This window comes from Saimiri boliviensis, chromosome 16 (assembly GCF_048565385.1).
Source record: "Saimiri boliviensis isolate mSaiBol1 chromosome 16, mSaiBol1.pri, whole genome shotgun sequence".
In the NCBI taxonomy this organism is placed as follows: domain Eukaryota; kingdom Metazoa; phylum Chordata; class Mammalia; order Primates; family Cebidae; genus Saimiri; species Saimiri boliviensis.
In genome coordinates this window covers 51,034,371-51,056,260 of record NC_133464.1, presented here as the reverse complement: position 1 = coordinate 51,056,260, position 21,890 = coordinate 51,034,371, and the positions used below count along the sequence as shown (strand labels likewise).

Sequence of the window (21,890 nt, the reverse complement as noted above, 5' to 3'; positions counted from 1 at the left end):
GGAAGCAGGGAGAATAGCGGGAAAAACAGCGAATGCATGGCAGGCTTAATACCTAGGCAATGAGTTGACAGGTGCAGCAAATCACCATGGCACGTGTTTACCTATGTAACAAACCTGCACATCTGACACATATACCCCAGAACTTTAAAAAAAAAAAAAAAAAAAAAAAAAAAAAAAAAAAAAAAAGAATTCCCTTGGTGTTTTTTTTTTCAGCAATTATTCTATATCTACAGACAATTCTTTATGTATCTTCAACATAATTTTAGCCACATTTTTCACATGTGTCAAGTTCTTTGAGGTCAGGAACTATATTTTTTTTCTTAAAAATCTAGGCTACATCAGGGAGTATTAAATTGTAGACTCTCAAAGAGGTGCTAATTTACTGGTGTCTCTGTATGTGACCTATGTGTGAGTTTTATCTTTCAATCTTCTCACCAAGAAATTAATCATATTTTCTTTATTCCTATACATTATTTGGAAGAAAATTAACAAAACAGAGCCATCATCAAGCAGAGCTAACTAGACAGTTCTGACTTTTGCATTCTCCTCAGTTAACATTCCACCAGATGACATCTCTCAGTTACTTCAGACATCATGAGTCTCTACCTCCAACCAGCTCCCTATCTGTAATCTCCCCACCACAGAGGCAAAAGGACTATAAATTCCCTTTCTTGTGCTAGAAACCTACTGATCTTGACCCTTTCCTCTCCTGCAATCCTCAGATTCAAACAATCATAACACTGAAGTATTTTACTTGACAAACAATACTTAATTCCTTCTTAACACTTTTAAAGTCATCAAGAACCCTTTTCTCTGATCTCTGACCTCCTATTGTTTTTCTCCAGTGCTGTTTTTACACTGTGCAGAGGGGTTTCCAGACAATCAATAAAGCTGTCCCTTTCCAATGCATGACAATAAACTGGTTACATAACATCTGAGTTCCTAAACAAGGCCCAACCCACAACCTGGGGTGCTCTACTTCATACTGTGCCAAGTATTCATCTCAGAACAACATACTGCTTATAGTTCCCCTTTCCATATCCCTCTTCATCCAATCTGTACCTGATCCTGGAAATAATGTGTATTCGTCTGCCTTGTGCACTTCACCCCTGGGTCACAACCATTCATACTTTATAAGGAGTCAAAAACTACAGCAAGTATACAGGTAAAGTGCCCTTTTTCCCCATCAGAATGGGTATTAATTATCTCTATCTCTGCAATTATCACTCTCTATTTACATTTACCTTTTTATCTGTCTTCCTCTCCCGAATAGCTGGGAATTCCATAAGAGGAGACACCATTCATCTTTGTATTTTCAGTTACAAAAGTATTGCAGACACTCAAATGTTTGCTGAAGGAATGGGTTTTGGATTTAACTTTAACCTCTCAAGATAAGAGCATTAAAAATGAAATAGGAAAACACAACAGATTAAATATCTCAGACATTAAAATCTAAGACACAGACTTTTCCCCCAAGTGTCTTATTATTATGATAATTATACATCAGAGGTGTTAAAGAAGCTTTAGAGTAAAAGTTAAAATCGAAACTATAAATATTTAAGTTTAAAGCAATCATGAATACATGCTTTTTATAACACCATGGCCTCTATGATTTACTAGATTAAGATTTCAAGTAAGAAAGGAAACGAGACGTTACACAAAGTAATATTTATAATTAAAAAAATAATCCTCTATGAATATCTCCTGGAGGTGTTGGTCATTATTTCATAACAAGCTTACTAAGAAATGCCACACTCACTCTTACATATCATGATACAATCCAGGGAAATTGATTTCTTTAAGGAAAGCTTAAAGAACTTATTACCATAGACAATTTAAACATGCAAACTAAATCAGCCTTCCTAGACTCACAGAATCAATTGTTTCATGTAGAAAACTATTTAGTTTCAGGATCAAGCAATATATTTCTTCCTAGACAACTGTAATAATAAAAGCATTTTATAAAGCTACAACAACATTTTACAAATGCAAGTTAAAATAATAAAATTATGTGGACAAGATGGCCCAAAACAAACCTCAGTGGCATAAAAAAAAAATCCTATTAAGTAGGTCTACAACAAAACCTCAATTCTAGAATATCATTATAAAATCCATGACTACAATGAAAAGATATGACACTAGAACAAGAGTGTAAAAAAATCAAAGTAAAAATAAATTGTAGCTCGGTTCATAACAGGCAAAGACAAACTGAAAGACACTCCGCTGTCGGATGCAGAAGTTCACTCCTGTAATGCCAGTACTTTGGGAGGCTGAGGTGAGAGTATCACTTGAGGCCAGGGATTTGAGACCAGACTGGACAACACAGTGAAACCTCATCTCTATAAAAAAAATTTTTAAAAATTAGCCAGGGGTAGTGGTGCCTGCTTACGGTCCTAGCTACTCAGGAGGCTGAGGAAGGAGGATGGCTTGAGCCCAGGAATTTGAGGTTACAGTGAACAGTGATCATATCACTGCACTCCAGCTTGGGTGACAGAAGGAAATCTTGGAAAAAGAAAAAGAAAAGGAAAGAAGGAAAGAAAGAGAGAAAGAGAGAAGCAATGCTAAGTGAACAGCCAGTCATCCTCACCAAGTAGTTGTGCCTTCCTTGACTCACTTGACTCAGATCTTCTTTCTCCATTGTTGTGACTCTTGATGGAACTCCATATAATAACAAACGGAATTTGCAGTCCCTAATTAATTTACTATACTGTATGCAATGATGGTTTTATTTTTGTTGTTTTTACATAATACTATAAATGCCTTCATTTGCTACAGAGCGTGGAATGAGGAAAGGGAGCAGGCAAGTGGAGGAAGTGAATACAACCAGGTCAAGGCCTCCGGTCAATTCCGTCGCACTGTTTCATCCCCCAAGAGAAAGAGGCAGCCCTGTCCTTACAAGCACAAAGAGGGTATTAAAGGCAGGCAGCTTTTTAGAAGAGAAAAGTATATTAGTGGGAGAAGCCCATCTCAAAGGAAATCATGCTTGCTTATGAGATTTGAGAATTCCCCTAGATAAGATATTCAAAATCATGGTATAAATATTAAATTAAAAAAAGTGCATAACAGAAATGTTTAATAACAATATTCAAAATGTTCCCTCATTATGATGGTTCTGTGTACATGAACATGGGAGGGCAATTTTACTGCTTTTTACTTTGTCACAGGGGAAATGTTACGTGCAGACTGACTGACTTTCAAATGAGACTAGTTTTCACTTGCAGCTGTTGGAGATCAGGTCAGCCTCAAAAGTCCAAGACTGCATGTTACCTGGACTTGAAAAAAGTCAGAATTTTCTCTCATGCCTAGATCCTTCCCCTGAACTCCAATGGCCTATTTGGACAAGTCTCCTTAAGGTTTAGTAGGCAGCTTAAACTCACATTTCCAACTAGAATTTATCTTCATCCTTGAATTGCCCCTACATTGCAATAAATCATTAGTTTTTATAACTCTTTTCTCTCTCTTGGCCCAAACACTAACCATAGAGATCATCTTGTTGGTTCTAACTTCAAAATGCATTCATTTTCCAAATACTTCTTACCACCCGCACTACTCTTCCTGATCCAAGCCAACGTTATCACTCCTCTGGATTATTTCAACAGCATCAGCGTGGTTTTATTCATTCTACCATTAGTCACCTACATTTTTTCCTCAACAGAATAGCCAAAGCAATCCTTTGAGAATTTAAGTCAGATGTCACTGTTCTGCTCGAAACCTTCCAGTGGCTCCTCATGTCAGAGTAACGTCAAATCCTTACAATGGACAGTGATGCCCAACAGGATCTACTACTTTTTGACCTTGCCTCCTACTATACCCCCTCCCTCCCTCTGTTCCAGTCTCACTTCTATATCTTGAAGCCTTTACACTTTCTTTTCCCTCTGCCTGGAATATACTTCTCTCAAATACCAACATAAATGGTCTCTCCACACTTCCTTTAGGGTTTTCTCAAAGGCCATTTTCTCTACAGAACATTCTCTGACCACTCAATCTAAAACTGCAAAAAAAAACCCTGCCTCGGCATGCCCATGCCACACGTAAGATATACAGTGACTTGGCTTGGCTCTATATCTGCCACCTAAGATGTAAACTTCAAGAAAGCAAAGACTTTTGTGTTTACAGATCTTTGGTGCCTTGGAATGCATGAGGCATTCAGTAAATGACTAATTAAACAATGAACTGATAAATCTTATTTAAACCAACTTTATTTTGTTTTTCTGTCACTTACAGTCCAGCCTAATCCTTGCTAATACAGTGCCTAGCACAGAGCCTATCAAACAGGAGTTCAACAAGCTGTCTTGAGAGTCCTTTCCTTATAGGGTCGAAACATATCAAAAACTTATAATGACATTAGTTATTTTTTCCATAAAACACATAGTTTGAAAGATAGTTCCCAAGAAACCACCATCACAGTGATAGACATTTAGATGACAAAAGGGTATCAATGCTGATCAATTTTAAATCTATACTTAATTTCTTCTGAGGGGAGAAGGGATGATTACCCTAGATCTTATTTTCTTTTTCTTTTCTTTTTTTTTTTTTTTTGAGACGGAGTCTCACTCTGTCGCCTAGGCTGGAGTGGCACAATCTCGGCTCACTGCAACCTCCGCCTCCTGGGTTTCAGTGATTCTCCTGCCTCAGCCACCTGAGTAGTTGGGATTATAAGCATGCACCACCACACCTGGCTAATTTTTATATTTTTAGTAGAGATGGGGTTTTACCATGTTGGTCAGACTGGTATCCAACTTCCTGACCTTGTGATCTGCCTGCCTCAGCCTCCCAAAGCACTGGAATTACAGTCGTGAGCCACTGTGCCTGGCCCTTATTTTCTTTAGGCTTTCCTATGAGTGTGACTATATATCATTTTAGATTTTCGTATCACTTACATCATTTGTCATAAGTTAGTTTATATTTCTATACGGTATTCCTTCAAAATTATTGGCTGCAATGAAAAATTTATTTCTTAAATGCCTGCATACACCTCCAGAAAAATAAGGTCAGAGTTGAAGAGTTGCTAGAGACCAGATGTTTTCAAAGGTTGTTTAGTACCAGAACTCCCTTTTCAAAAGAAATCTTACGTCAAAGTTCAAAATATAAAATAAACTGTTGCAGGCTGAAACAAAGAAAAATAGAACCTATTTTCCAAATTCCATTCCCTATGTTAGCATGTCCAACTGGTGAAAATGCATTGAGCTGTACACTTATTATCGGTGTAAGTGTATGTGTATTATTCTTTAATTTTTAGAAAAGTACCAACATAAGCCTACAAAATTTGTGGTTGTTATGGTTTAAAGTTTGAATAAGCGCCAGGCAACACACCATTGGAATCTCTTCAAATAATTTCTGACAATACATATTAAAATTCGATAACAACATATTATCCACATAGACTCATGTTATCTGCACTGTTTATGACAGATAGGCAAATGTGTGTCAACAATAATCATGGAAAATAACAGCAACAAATATAACAAATGTAGAGAATATTTATATTGTGTTTAGTAGGTACTAAACATATAAACTATAAAGCTCTACAAGCTTTATAAACATTTATACATATTAACCTGTTTAAACCTCACAACAAACCTCTGGGCTAACTACTAACATTGCATCCATTTTATAGGTAGGAAAATGGAAGCTCAGCGAGAATAAGATACTTGTCTAAGATTAGACCTCTAACCAGCTGAGGTTTCAACTCCAGGTGAACCAGTTAGCTAGCATGGAATGGTTTCTCCCCTGGAGCTTTCTGAAGATGCTAACCCTACTAAGACTATGTTTCAGGGACTTTAGTGACAGACTAAATTTCTGTTGTTTACGGGCACACAGTTTGTGGTAATTGGTTATGGCAGCCCTAACAAAGCAATACAACTACTAATTCAAGATTCTGCAAGCTGCATAAATACAATCTGGTTTCTGGAGAGGAGCTGGCAATTCTACCTGCAGCATCTGATTATCTCCATGCCTCTTCCACCAACTGGTTACATGTCAACTTTGTCTCCAACAAGATTCATAAGATTGCCATTAATGTGTTTGCTCCATCCATGGCTGAGGTTTCTCTGTAGTACACAGATTTGTTACGTTAAGCTGTCCTTCAGAATACACGAGCCTGAAATTTTCTTCTACCTACTTTGTTTGTAATTTCCCACTTCATATTGCAAAACTAAGGTGCAATAAATATTACTTTATAGCCATGAGTGTAAGAGACTTCTAAAACCTTGGTCGTCACTGGTGATACTGTCCTGTTACTTGATGTTTGCTATGGTTCATAGGTGACACTGACAGAACTGCTCAAGTAGCTACTTCAAATCCGTAGCTGGCCAAAAATCTGCAAACACTGTAAACTGTTAGTTTCTCAAAAAGATTAATGCTGTATTGATGCCACTTTCAGCCTGTTAACCTCCAAAAGATATAGAGGTCTTCCTGATGTGATTTTCTTCCTCATCATCATCTATCAGCCCAAGCCACAGCAGATTCAGGAAATGTTCTTAGCTCAGTATCTCAAAAAGCAATCTTTAGCTGCAAGTAGTTCCTCCATGCCCAGTGTTCTTCAATGTCAATCCAGAGAATCCTTAATCCTTCTAGTGATTTTGGGATGTGCTCTTGCTACTCCACTCTGCTGCTTTCCACAACAGTTTATATTTGTACTACAAAATGATTAATCTTACAATCAATCTCATACCCAATTCTCCAACTTAAACTTTTCATGCCAACTATATACAGATGATCCCTGGAAATAAACTGGGAGGATTTAAATATGTGGTCTTTTACCAGTATACCACGCTTGCAATATGCTATAAATATTTTTCATAAATCTTGTAATTATCTTGGGTATGGCCCAGTTATATCTCATCATACCTTTGGTGAAAAAAAGAATTTGTTGAACACAAAATTTTACATATTCTAACATTTGGTAAGTACATGCAAACATATGTAAATTATATTTAAAAATAAGTTTAACTTTCATTTGGCTTATATTATTAAAATGATTTTAGAATTCCTAAGTATACTTACTAAATATATATAAATATATACGTAAAGTATACTAATATATACTTTAGAATTCTTAAGTAAATTCCTAAGTATACTTACTAGATGACTACAGGTAGTCAATTACTTCCCTGAGATGTAAAACCATTAGGAGTCATAGGCTGGCTTTACAGACATAGCTTTTACTCCAAGGTCTATCTGCAGAACCAGCACTACACAATTTGGAGATACTAAATGCTGTCATTATTTCCATGGGAAAATGAAAAAACAAAAAGTAACGTCATCTACCCATGACTTACTTTTGGAAAAGTGTCAAGAGATAACTCAGAGTGTTATTAATCTGTTACCTGTTTATATGAAAATTACAACTATTATAGTAGCAAAACAGGGAAAAATGGACAAGAAATATATATATTGGGGTATATATTTATGGATCCATATATGGATGTAGAGAGTAAAATAAAAAGACAAAACAAAAACTTAGTACAGTACAACATGATTAAGTGCATTCTAAAACAAAATCTAGGAAATGCCATAGACCTAACCCTGAAATTAAATGAGAATTTTCATAAATATATTTATTTTAAAGTGCCTTAACATATCCTTATTCGGGTACTAATTTATGTTTCATGTCTACTCAAAAGAAGAATTGAAGCATACCTGTAATTATTTCAAGTCATGTGATAATTCACAGTTTGTGGAAGAACCTTAGATATTCCTAAACTGATTACTAGTGAACATCCAACACAGCAGATCTACAACTGCTACTTCAACTTATTTGATAAAGTGAAAAATCACTCAGTATAGGCTACTCTATTCTATAGCCAAAGACTGCTAAGCAAGTAGGAAAAATTTCCTAAGTAAGTATATTAGTTTGCTAGAGCTACCATCACAAAATACCCCAGGCTGAGTGGCTTAAACAACAAAAATTCATTTTCTCATTTCTGGAGGCCAGAAGTCCAAGATCAACATGTTGGCAGAGTTGGTTTCCTCTGAAGGCCGTTAGGAAATGATTTGTTCCAGGCCTCTCCCCTTGGCTTGCAGATGGCCACCTCCTCACTGGATCTTCACATAGTCTATCCTCTGTCCATGTACATTCCTGAATGGCTGAGACTCTAAATGTTCTCTTCTTATAAGGACACAAGTCAGAATGGATTAGGGATACCCTAATGATCTCATTTTAACTTTCCTCTCTTTAAAGGCTCTATCTCCAAACATAGTCAAGTTCTGACATACTGAGGTTAAGGGCTTTAACACAGGAATTTATAAGGGATACAGTACAGCCCATAACAGTTAGAAAACATTTTTGTTCCCTTCACTGAGAATTTAATAAAAGCAATATTCCACATGGTTGTCTTCCATAACTAAATTATATTATTATAAATATTTCCACCAGCAACAATGAATCCTATTAACTTCCTCATATAGGCAGATATGGGTAAACCAAAGTGGCTTTTCATAACATTCTAATATTCTATTCCTGATCTGAAAGACCAAATAAATAAATTAATATATCGTACACAAATTACAAGGCCCCAACCTACAACCTCCATGACATAATGATTTCAACCAATACAATAGCAGCTGTGTTGCTGACTCTGCTGGAGGGAATATAAAATGCAACTAAATCAAAAACTAATATTGTCTATTCAAAATATGTATCAAACTCACTAACAAATTTTAACTGGCATTTTTGGAAGGCTATAGCAACAAAGAGGTTAACGCATCTGCTAGTTATAGCAGATGAATTTGAAATTTTCAAACACTATAAATTTTCCAGGTGGTTGCCACCTGGAAATTAAGTGTCCTAAGTGCTCGCAGTAGGTGAACAAAAGATAAACATTTGGTATTTAGTAAGACATTTATCATCAAATGATGGAGATGCATGAGGAACTGGGAACCAGGAGATGTATTTGAACAGAAAAATAGTTGAGTCAAACCAAGGAATTGCTAGCTAAAAACACACAGTCTTAAAAGCAGAAAGGGTAGTATTAAATGGGGAAGATTTAAAAATCAAATATATCAATGAATGCTCCTAATGCTAAAATATGGAAACAGGAAAGTGACAGAAATTATAAATGAGCAATCATTGAATCTACTCTGATAATACACTGAATATTGATCTCTTTTAGAAGCTTCATTCTATTCCCAGCTGTCCCAGGAATAATCCCTGGTCTACAGCAGCAGTTCCTAAATAGTAGTATAAGAATTCCTGGAAAACCTATGAATTTATCCTTAAAGAAACAGTAGAATACACAAATTTAGGTGAGGTTCCCAGCAAAAAGCACCAAAGGGAAGGTGACATTTAGTTTTAAGTTTCTTGATGAAGGAGAAAAACTAGACAACATTCTAGGCCGCAGCTGCCACTTCCCACGGATTTAACTTAAGCAAAACCCATCATGCAGCTCTGCATTGAGATGCTGAAGGCTATAAAGAGATATGACAAATGAGAGAAAAGATATCCAAAGAAGTGGAGACAAGCAGGATTTTCTCAAGTAAATAAGATACAGAAGTAGAGGTTAAGGGTGTAGGAATCAAGAGTCCCATTTTGTGGCATAAGATGATTCTGATACCTTTTTGAGAGGCAACGGAAATGGTAAAAGCTGTTGTAAATACAAGTGTGGATCTTAGAAAAAAAATCTGGGATATACATTTGTCAGTAATTAACATGATTATGGTATTTAAATCCTAGGGAACTGAAGACATCACCTAAAGGGAAGATGTAGGGACAAAAAGAGAGAAGAGATCACTATTAGGCTAATTTTTAAAAAGCAACACATAGACACTGCACAGTAGAAGAGGATAAAGTTAAGGAAATTGACAGTAATAGGGAAGAGCCAGCTAGGAAAGAGCCAGATGGGAGTGAGGCAGTTTGGGTTTCACTAAGTCACAGAAATTACACCTGAACCAATAGTAAGACAAGAGCACAATTTCTGACACAGTGTAATCATTCAATAAAGGCTTGTTAAATTAATGAGTGAATGAGTTACACACTGAACTGGCATGGCATTTCTAGAATCCAGGGTTGACTAGGAGAGGATGGAAATACATGGTAGAACTATGATAACTCTAAAAAAGGTCAGACCAAGGTGGTGTTGTAAGTTTACATTCATTTTATTTTAATATATCCCCCAACAAAAAAGTAAGTTTTATCATATTTTCTACTCTTGAATAAAATTTAATAATGAAATATATTATTGGGAAGTAATCAATAAAACCTTTATATATTAATTTAACTGCTTAGACAAGGAAAAATGTATTCATTTCGTTTGTCATATCTCTTCACAGCCTACAGCATCTCAATGCAGCTCCATATGCTACCTACATTTTTAGGAAGCATGGGGCAAAGTAAATAATTCAGTGTCATTAGAACACTAGGATTTAGTAGTAAAACTTTAAGTAAAAAGCTTACTTTTTGTCTTAAAAATCAAGACAGGCTGTATGAAATATTTACTTCAAAGAAACATACATCTCAGCATTGAGATGCTGAAGGCTATGAAAAGATATGACAAATGAGAGAAAAGATACCCAAAGAAGGGAGGCCAAGCAAGTCCAAAAGAGAGAAATATTACAGTGGTATTCAGAAATATAATAATGACTCAAAATATTTCCATGAAATGCAACAGAAAAGCTATAAGTCATTGTATCTTAGAAAAGAAGCAGTCCTAATGAAGTAGATTTTTGAAAATTGTCATACAGGTAAGCTCATTAGTTGCAATGAAAGTTCTCCCTGCTGATCTAGGAGTATCTAATGACCAGGATTTGTTATGTCTCAAAAACAAAGGTACTTTTTAATTCATGAAATAGCACACCAAGGAGATTTCAAACCTGGAAACTTTCAAATGATGATACATAATACATGTATAAGAGCGCTAAAATACTCCAAAGCAAACACAGACTTACTTCATTCAAAACATTACATCTTCTCCTTAAATCTCATTCATTAAGTAATATAATCATAAAAAATTATGCTTAACAATCACCAATACTATATAAAGTATCTCAGTGATGACTTTTCTATGTTAAATAGGAATTTGGCTGTTTCCTGTGAAACATATTAACAGTATCTGCTGATCCATACACAGACACTAGCCTCCACTCTTTTTTTTTTTTTTTGAGACGGAGTTTCGCTCTTGTTACCCAGGCTGGAGTGCAGTGGCGCGACCTCGGCTCACCGCAACCTCCGCCTCCTGGGTTCAGGCAATTCTCCTGCCTCAGCCTCCTGAGTAGCTGGGATTACAGGCACACGCCACCATGCCCAGCTAATTTTTTGTATTTTTAGTAGAGATGGGGTTTCACCATGTTGATGAGAATGGTCTGGATCTCTTGAACTTGTGATCCACCCACCTCGGCCTCCCAAAGTGCTGGGATTACAGGCGTGAGCCACCACGCCCGGCTAGCCTCCACTCTTAACAGAGGGAAACTAAAAAGCCCTAAAAGCCCAGAACACCCTGCTGAAACATCAAGATAACAAACAAACAGAAAAACATCCGGAAAAGCCAAACCAAATTACAATTTTGCAAGTCCTTATCAAAGGTAAATATTTTTAAAGAACAAATTATAATATTAACATAGATTTTTAAGTATGAGCCAACGTGAATATTTCAAAAACTTAATTTATAGCAAAAACTGCTAAACAATAAATTCTACAACAAAAAATATATCTATTCAACCATGGTTTTCCCCAGGAAAAAAAATGCCCTGTGTATTTCAAGACACTTTGTGCCATGTTTTCATCCACTACTCTGTTATCTATCAAACTGCTTAATGTCCATCAAGGACACTCATTTCCGATATTTTTCATACCATTTAGTAAAATATTCCAAAATATCAGAATTCTCTTTAAGAGAGTTGATATCCTTGAGTTAATGAACCAATCAGTAAAAGCTATCTTGAATATCATGAGTGATTATGAATGTTTCCAACCTATTCGGTTCAATGCCCTTTCGTCCTATCTCATGTGGTTTAATACAAGAAAATAATTTCAATTATTTTCCCTTCTTAAATCCTATTGAAACATCTAAAACTATAAATATGGAAAAATTCTTCTTATACCAGGACAGTTTTAGGTAGCATAAGGGCAAAGTAAGTAATTCATTATCATTAGAACACTAGGATTTTGTAGTAAAAATTTAAGCAAAAAGCTTATTTTTGTCTTAAAAATCAAGACAGTCTGTATGAAATATTTACTTCAAAGAAACATACATCTCAGAACAAAGTTTCAAAGAACATCTCATCCAATCACAATCTTCTTTGTCAATAAAGTTTTATAATTCCTGTTGTATAGAAGAACAACAATTTAAAGGGAGCAGAAAAAAATAAAATTGATTTTTAAGATGAAATATTCACTCTAATATGAAAAGCAATAATATATCCTTCTTTAAGTTGATGATTTCCAACATTAAAAAGAAAATAGATCGTAAAGACAATTTGATATTACTAATGACTAGTAGTCAACGAAAAAATAATATAGATATTCTATCATTCCACCTGAGTTATTTTCCAAAACGTATTCAAAAATTGGTTGTTTGGCACCAAGTGAAGTTGACAGACTTAATGTGAAATATAAATGAACCTGTTTATGATCCTTTATGACTTGATCTAAGCCCACAATTGAGAATAAAATCAAGTTAGAAATTTGGGAATTAGGAAAGGGTAAATTGAAACTGGCACTATGGTGGCTTCTACAACAAAAAAAGAGAGTACCTACAAGCTGGGCAGCGACAGATTTGGTGCTCAGGCAAATGGGGACACTGATAGCTGGTCCTGGGCTCAGGTATATAATGGTCTCTCAGTGCCTGTGAATGATACTGAATCAAGAGAGAATCACCTCCGCCGAAGTGGAGGAGGTTTAGAAGGTAGGGCTAGCAGGCATCCATAAGGTTTAAACTGCAAAACAAAGTATTCTATAATATGAGACCTCATCATTTAACTAAGCAAATTAAACTCATAGCTCCAATCATGACAACTCATAATATCCTATAATTCTCTCTTTATTTTTAAAATGAGATACTGGGTATGAAAATACTGTGACAAAGTGGAAAGTATGCACAAATAAAATGTATAAATTTCAGTCTTTTAGTGCTGAAGACCAGAGCAATAAAATGTTTCTTATAAAGGCACAAACCTTTACTAGCTTTGTCTAAAGGTTCCAAATCATCCACAAAATTCAGGATATCAGGGTACTTCTCTTCACATATTTCTACCAGGAAATGCAGTAGCGTTGTTTTCTGATCTGCTGATTTTGTGTCCTTTAGCTAAATAGAACAGGAGGGAGAAAGAACACAGAATCTTAAGTATGTTGATATTCTGTATACTGAAATGTTAATACTGTATTTTGTAGAAAAGAAATACAAGTTGTAAAATTAGTTGATTTCATTTTTGAAAAACAAATATTTAAATACTTGAAAAACTACTTTTTACTTGCCGTTTGGTAAAAGTTATTATTTGTTGCCAAAAAAAGGAGTAAGTTTAATCTAATCTACCACGCAATGTTTGATAGGAAAAAATATATGGCAAAGTGCCTAGGAAAACAGAGTAACCTGTGAGTCTATTTAATAGTCATATTTAAAACATCCCTGGGCATTCATCATTTATCATTTGGCACATATCCATAGAATGCCTATTAGACACTGTAGTGGTTGGAGACATAACAAATTAAACACACTCTTTCCTCAAGAAGCATTTAGTTTAAAAATATATGTATTTGCCTTGGTGTGACAAATACTATAGTAAAAATAATCACTCAAGTTCATCTAGGAAGACATGACATCAGAACTGAAATTTCAAAGACAGGAAGTTGTATGGGATTAGGAAAGAAAAGGAAAAAATGCAAAAGTGCAATAGCATAGGCACATGGAGCAGCATTGACAAGGGCTATAGATGAGGAAGGATATGGCACATTGGAGGAGGCTCAGTGTCTCCAGAATAAAGGTGGATACGCATTAGGGAAGGCAAGTAGGGGACATGGCAAAGATATAAATCTGAAAAGACTAGAAAATAAAAGGTAATGCCATGCAATGGAAGTAGGATTTTAATTTTGAAGCAGTGCAAGTTTTCGATCTAGATGAGAGATGATCAGATATACATTTTAGAAAGCAACCTCCAGTGAGTGTGGCTAAAAAGATCAGGACAGGGCCGGGCGCGGTGGCTCAAGCCTGTAATCCCAGCACTTTGGGAGGCCGAGGCGGGTGGATCGCGAGGTTGAGAGATCACAACCATCCTGGTCAACATGGTGAAACCCCGTCTCTACTAAAAATACAAAAAATTAGCTGGGCATGGTGGCACGTGCCTGTAATCCCAGCTACTCAGGAGGCTGAGGCAGGAGAATTGCCTGAGCCCAGGAGGCGGAGGTTGCGGTGAGCCGAGACCGCGCCATTGCACTCCAGCCTGGGTAACAAGGGAGAAACTCCGTCTCAAAAAAAAAAAAAAAAAAAAAAGATCAGGACAACAGTACTAAGAGAAGCAAGAAGAGTAATTTAAAAAACCTGTGGCAATAATCAGGCAGGGAAAGAGGGCAGCCTGAACAGAGGCTGTGCCTGGGAAATGGAGACAATGAGACCATGTGGGTCTGGAAACCCAGGAGATGCTGTTAACTAACACAGGTAGGAAAGGATGAAAACAGATGTGTGTGGGGTGGCCAAAGAAGAGAATTGCTTTGGAAAAGGTAAATTTGAAGCTTTTTGGTAGTAACCAGTTGGAAATGTCTTCAAGGAACATAAATTTATCAATCTAGGTATAGATCAGTGCTTCCATTTTTTTTTTTTTCCATGATTGCTCACTAAGGAGTTTTTAGGCATTTTTTTTTTCTAAATGCATCTATGAAATTTTAAACCACAAAGGTAATGCATTATGTTTATATAGTGTATGCATATCTGTGTTTTACACTTAAAAACTAGTTAAAAAAGACAATTTTTGCTCCGCAAGAACCAACTTTTTATCCCTCAAAGATATCTGTTGAAAATACGTGGGTAGATCTCAGAGGAATAAACTGCGGTACCAACTTGTGACCCCTTTGGTACCAAAGCTAATTATCTGATCAGATTGAAAGAAACAGGTATGCAGAATGAATGCAAAGAGGATATGGACGTGAGATGGCCAGGGTGGACCAACAGTAATCTGAAATGGACAAGGAGTCCAATCACAGGGAGAGGTAGTTAAGCTAAAACCTGATAAAAGTGAGCTTGGGTTTTGTGTAGTGCTGGGGCAGAAAGCATTGGCAAGGAGGAGTGGTACAAACACAGGACTAATAGGTAATCAGGTAGCATTCCCTACCATTAAGTAATCATTTAGAGCAGAGACACAAAGAGTTAAAAAAAAAGAAAAGGGGAAGGGGAAGGGGAAGGGGAAGGGGAAGGGGAAGGGGAAGGGGAAGGGGAAGGGGAAGGGGAAGGGGAAGGGGAAGGGGAAGGGGAAGGGGAAGGGGAAGGGGAAGGGGAAGGGGAAGGGGAAGGGGAAGGGGAAGGGGAAGGGGAAGGGGAAGGGGAAGGGGAAGGGGAAGGGGAAGGGGAAGGGGAAGGGGAAGGGGAAGGGGAAGGGGAAGGGGAAGGGGAAGGGGAAGGGGAAGGGGAAGGGGAAGGGGAAGGGGAAGGGGAAGGGGAAGGGGAAGGGGAAGGGGAAGGGGAAGGGGAAGGGGAAGGGGAAGGGGAAGGGGAAGGGGAAGGGGAAGGGGAAGGGGAAGGGGAAGGGGAAGGGGAAGGGGAAGGGGAAGGGGAAGGGGAAGGGGAACCCTCTCCACCAGAATTTAATTTAGACCTGAAATTCAAGACATACTTAATTGGGCACGGCACTATTTACTTGTTTCCTTTCCAAGAATTTTCCACTTTAAAATTTGTTCCTAAATAAATTCCCATCAGATTATATAAATACACACACACACACACACACACACACACACACACACACACATATATATATATATTTTTTTTTATTTTTTTTTTTCCCATATTTTTTGAGATGGAGTCTCTCTCTTTTACCCAGGCTGGAGTGCAGTGCTGCCATCTTGGCTCACTGCAACCTTTGCTCCCCGGGTTCAAGCAATTCTCCTGCCTCAGCCTCCCAAGTAGCTGGGACTGTAGGCACCCATAAGTAATATTTTAAAAAATCCAACATCACTAACTATTCTATCACTATCAGAAAAATACCAAATAACTGTTAATGTCTGGTAGTGGAAGAATGAGAGATTTCTGTGCCATCATACATAATTAACATAATGACTACTTATTGATTCAAAATCTATCATAGCCCTGGGAACAGTGAGCTACCCACCTAGACAGCCTTACTTTCACATCATAACACATGTAATAGGTTCAAATGCTACACTGACCTACACATCAAAACTAATTAATAGTCTTGAGCAAGTTACTGGACCTTAGCTTTCACAAAGGTAAAATAAGAAAATGAAACAACATAGAAACTCTAAATTCACTTTTTACTCTAAAAATGTTAAGTATACATTATAGTGGAACTAAGAGTTAGTAGATATAGTACAATTTAATTTTTAAAAACTAGAAGAATGGAGAAATGTAGTTATTATCTCATTTCAGAGCTATTTCTATGTGCATAGGTCAGTTTGAATCATTCTATGGGCTTCTGCTTTTACATATAGACTTATGAATGTCAAATACAATTTTTAAAAGTTTCCTTACAATCCTATAATTTCATTCATACCATCATCTTAAATAGATAAGGCCAGATTAAAAGCAACTTTTAGAAATAGTTTTTTTCTTTGTACAGCCACCAAAGATGAACATGAAAGTTGTATTGTTTTGTTATAAAGCACCCTAGTAGCAAAGATCCTTTATCTCACCTACGCTAATTCACAGCGATGACTACTTGGGGAATACTGTTCCTACTGTGAACTCTCAGCAACTCACTCTTACCAGTCTACACTCCTGCAGCCTGTGTGGAATGTTAAGACAAGCACCATCTACCTTCATAATTTGTAAAGCCTAGAAAGAGTATTCCAGTAGTATTTGTGATGTAGCTAAACAGCCAGCAACTGCTAAGATTAATGTATCAAAAAATCTCTATGATGGAAGAACAACCAACTGGATCAATCTTGGTCTTTATTTGTAAGCAATGAGAATTCAGAATTTAGGATCATGGAACACAATAGAGTCTGTAGCAACTACTAGTTTAATAAATGTTAGGTACTCAAGTCAAACACAGATTTGAGTTATTCAGAGACAATTACAAAGCTAAACACTGATTTAGGAGGAGGGTGCCACCATGGGTTGCCTTGTTGAAAATATCAACTGAGTGGTGAGCAGCGTGCTGGGAACAGTCTAATATTAAAAAGTACACTCACTGAATAGTAAAGGGAATCGCAATACACCTATCATTTCAAAATGGGTATTTAACAATTAAGAGACACCACTCAAATTTTCAAGTGAATATATTTGAAACTAAGCCTTATAAGAGGTTCAGACTAGAAACATGTTGTTGATAATGCTTGTGTCTTATGTATAAACTACTCTGCAGCTCTAAACTATAGGGCAGAGATTCTTCATTCTTACTCTAACATTCTCAAGAAAAATTTCACAATGCTGCCAAGATACTCTTCCTGCCTCAACTACTCTATTCTCTTTGTCATCCTCTCTAATCATTTTTTGAAAGTCTCCCAAAGCATGAAGGCATAAAATGTATTATGTCTTTATCCATCTGCTCAAGATTTTGTCATTTCATTAACGAACATTACCAACTAAAAAGACCCATTTTACTTCTACTCATGTCATATTCACATCACAATCATTTTCTGAGTTTTTGTTGAAGATGAGTTGCAACTTATGAACGTTTTGTAATGCTAAATCTTGGAAAGAAAATAAAACTGAAATATTTGCCTTAAAAATATGTTCAGGTTAAAAGTATGCTTTATTTAAACTTTAACAGTCAGTACGTGACAGGATTCCTTTTGTATTATTGTCAAGAGATTTTTCTTACTGATGAGTAATCATCACTGTTAAATAGAATGTTCTATTTATGTATTGTTTCTTTAGGGTACACTTAATGTGGCATAAATGTCAAATAAACAAAAGATGGATGGAGTTTCTACAACCACTCTGTTCATTCCAGACAAAATAACGTTAAAAGCAGATCCTGTAATAAATCATGGCCTAGTTGTCAGTCTGGAGTAAAACTCCCTTGTAGTTACAATGCAAGGTTGGGGGATATTTTTGAGGTATTCAGCACAAATTTGGATGACATTTAAAGAATATTCCATTATTTTAGTCACATGGAAATAATTTAAATTTGAATCCTAAAATAAAAACTAAGCATCTTCTTGGTGATCTTCAGAAGTCAACGAAATAGATCCCTTCTTCTTTGAAATAAGGAAATATACATCTTAAGATATTATTATCACATTAATAACTCTACTCCTCATCATGTTCCTATATTATAGGTATGCATCAAAGCAGCACTGAATATTTAGATGTTTAGATGCTGTGGACATTAGTGAACACCAGAAACATGACAAAATTTTTAAAAATCTTGTAATGGCCCTATTAACGTTTTAGAAGAGTAAAACTTGTGAATAATACTAATGCTGAAGATGACAGTAGCAAGTCTTGTTTAGTACTTACTATGAGACAGGCACTAGCAACATAATATAACAATGTTAAGTGCCTAAAACATGCAACCCCCAACTAGTATTATATCCCTTATTTAAAAAGGAAAATGGAAATTTATAGAGATCATATAGCTTATACTGGATCACAAAGAGCCAGTGATTGGAACACATGTCTGAGTGAATAGAAAGCTCTTTTCTACTAAAAAATATAGTTCCTTTACAGAAGTCTTTAGCCTAGCTTATTATTAACAAAAGAAATCAAATTCTCAAAAACAGTGGGAAAAACCAGTAGTAAAACAACAAAAGAGCACCAGTGCAATTTAAAATACTAGCACCATTTAACCTGCTAATTCTAGCCTGGAAAGCATCTAAAAACAGACACCACACTCTCCTGAGATCATTTCTAGTTCTAAGAGCACGACATTCTATTGTTTTATCTGTAAAACAAGTAAAATGCCGTCTGAATCATATCAAGTAGTAAGTCTTTATATATTTCTTTTTTTTTTTTTGAGACAGAGTTTCGCTCGTTACCCAGGCTGGAGTGCAATGGCGCGATCTCGGCTCACCGCAACCTCCGCCTCCTGGGTTCAGGTAATTCTCCTGCCTCAGCCTCCTGAGTAGCTGGGATTACAGGCACACGCCACCATGCCCAGCTGATTTTTTGTATTTTTAGTAGAGACGGGGTTTCACCATGTCGACCAGGATGGTCTCGAACTCTCGACCTCGTGATCCACCCGCCTTGGCCTCCCAAAGTGCTGGGATTACAGGCTTGAGCCACCGCGCCCGGCAAGTCTTTATATATTTCTAATAGATTACTGCTGACAAAATATCATATGGTTGAAGTAAAGATATCTATAAAGTTTAACCTTCAATGGATTTATACAACTATATTTTAATAGCATCATATACCATCTCAAATCTTTTGCAGAATAAAGTCGAAGATGTATGCATGAAATAGCATCTCTAAAAATAAGATAAAGCTATCCATGTGAAAATGGATGTATGAAAACATACTAACAAAGATGATATCACAGTTGCTCAGACAGAAAGCTAATAAAGTCAGTGTGGTAATACAAGTTCACTAGAAAAACCAACCACCATTATAGAATGGATATTGTTTTCTGGTGTGTATATATATATATATATATATATATATATATATATATATGTGTGTGTGTGTGTGTGTGTGTGTGTGTGTGTGTGTGTGTGTGAGAGAGAGAGAGAGAGAGAGAGAGAGAGAGAGAGAGAGATGGGGTCTTGCTTAATTTTTCAGGCTGGTCTTGAACTACTGGACTGAGGCAATCGTTTCACCTTAGCCTCCTGGGTACCTGGGACTATGGGCTTGTACTACCATGCCAGCTAAATACATATATATATGTATGTATATGTATTTAGCTGGCATGGTGTGTGTATATATATATATATATATATACATACACACATTTAAAACATACGCGTGCGCACACACACACACACACACGCACACACACACATATATATTTAAATAATCACTGTGCCAATGAAACTTTTCAAAAAAAAGTATCACTCCAATACAAATGGCAATGAAAATCCTGAAGTAAATGAAACAAGATGGTTCAGGCAGGAGAAGTGACTGAGCCTAGGAGTTCAAGACTGCAATGAGCTATATAATCTCTCCACACACCCTGGAATGGGTGCCAGAGTGAGACCTGTCTCTTAAAACAAACAACAAAATAAAATAAGCCCAAAGTGCTTATGCCACTGCTATAACCATAAATAAAATTTTCTTAATAGTTTTAAAGATAGAAACCAATAGATATTAGGTAAATTAGATATTAAGGCATATAAAATATTAAATTACTTATGGCACTCATATATAAAAACAATGTATATTAATAGCTTGATTTTCATTTTAAAATGATAATGAGAATTAAAACATTAAGTGACCAAGTAAATGCTTTAAATAATGTGGACTTCCATAATTATAATACACTACCATATCCCTATACACTTTCTCTGAATTATATTTTTAACGTATTTCTCTTGAACAGTGAGTGCAGAAACTTCTATACAAAAAAGGATTTGTGCATCTTAGTAAAAGTTTAGTTTACTACATTTCTATTATACTGTATATATTGTTCTGTTCATACTGCCCCCCTTTTCCCTCAAAAGATACAAAACAGCTCAATGTTCTTTATAAAAAAGGACTATTTTCAATTCTTTCAGTACTGCGAGATCAGAAAACAGACATTCATAACAGGCAAATGGGAAAAAGTACTAGAATAAACAATCTGCAAGGGAACAAATACAATTAGAATACAAATATATTTTTTAAATGCTAAACTCTGATGATCAAAGACATCAAAAAATACAAGATAACACTTCACCAACTCTCCAGCTAACAAAAACGTTCTCACCAAGAACAACGAATCATGGCAGGGTTGCACTGAGACTGGCACTTTCATAGTGCCAGTCTATGAAAGCCACTGCAGGCATGTACAAATCAGTAAAACCTCCAGGAAAATAATTTAGTAACATATGTCAAAAAATTTAAAAATATTCTTGTTTGGAGTAGTTTCAGAAAACTCACTGGAGTCCAATATTGTCCAGCCAAAGCTATATAACTAAACTGCTATTTTAGAGCACAGATTTCTTAGGAACTTCTCATGGGAACAATTAATAAAAATTGGTGTAAGTGCTTAGAAAGCAAACATGTTTAGATTGTACAAATGGACCAAATACATTAATTTTAAATGAAAGGTTTTTTAACACTTAAAATTTATTAACAATTAAAAGACTTTCTATTTAGAGCAATTTTAGCTTTACAGGAAAAGCACAGAAAACAGAGTTCCTATATACCCTTCCCTACATGCATATAAATTCTGTTATGAGCATTTTACACTAGGGTGGTACATTTGTGAAAAATAATATATCAGTATTGACACACTATTGTTAACTATACAGTTTACACAATATGGCTCACTATTTTCTGCAGTTCTTCATGTTTTGATAAACTCAGTGTTATCCATCCATCACTACAGTGTTATAAAGAATAGTTTCACCACCCTAAAAAATTCTGTCTCACCTATTCATTGCTTCCTTCTTCCCTCTCCCCAGAACCCCTGGCAAATACTGATGTTTTATTGTCTCTATACTTTTGTCATTTACAGAACATCAAATAGTTGGAATCATACAGTATATAGCCCTTCCAGTCTGGTTTCTTTCACTTAGCAGTATGAATTTATTGTTCTTCCATGTCTTCCCTTGGCTTAAGAAGATCATTTATTTTTAATATTGAATAATATTCCAAATACCACAGTTTATCCATTCACATATTAAAGGACACATGCTGCTTGCTTCC

The 21,890-nt window shown here is 36.0% G+C and overlaps 1 protein-coding gene across 1 annotated transcript in view; it reads right to left on the bottom strand.

The window, feature by feature from the left end:
• Positions 1-21,890, bottom strand: part of DIAPH3 (diaphanous related formin 3) — a 489,112-nt gene that overhangs the window by 176,153 nt on the left and 291,069 nt on the right. The window contains exon 22 of the mRNA XM_074387642.1: positions 13,109-13,238. Coding sequence (XP_074243743.1) covers positions 13,109-13,238 — 130 coding nt within the window. The remainder of the gene's footprint in view (positions 1-13,108; positions 13,239-21,890) is intronic.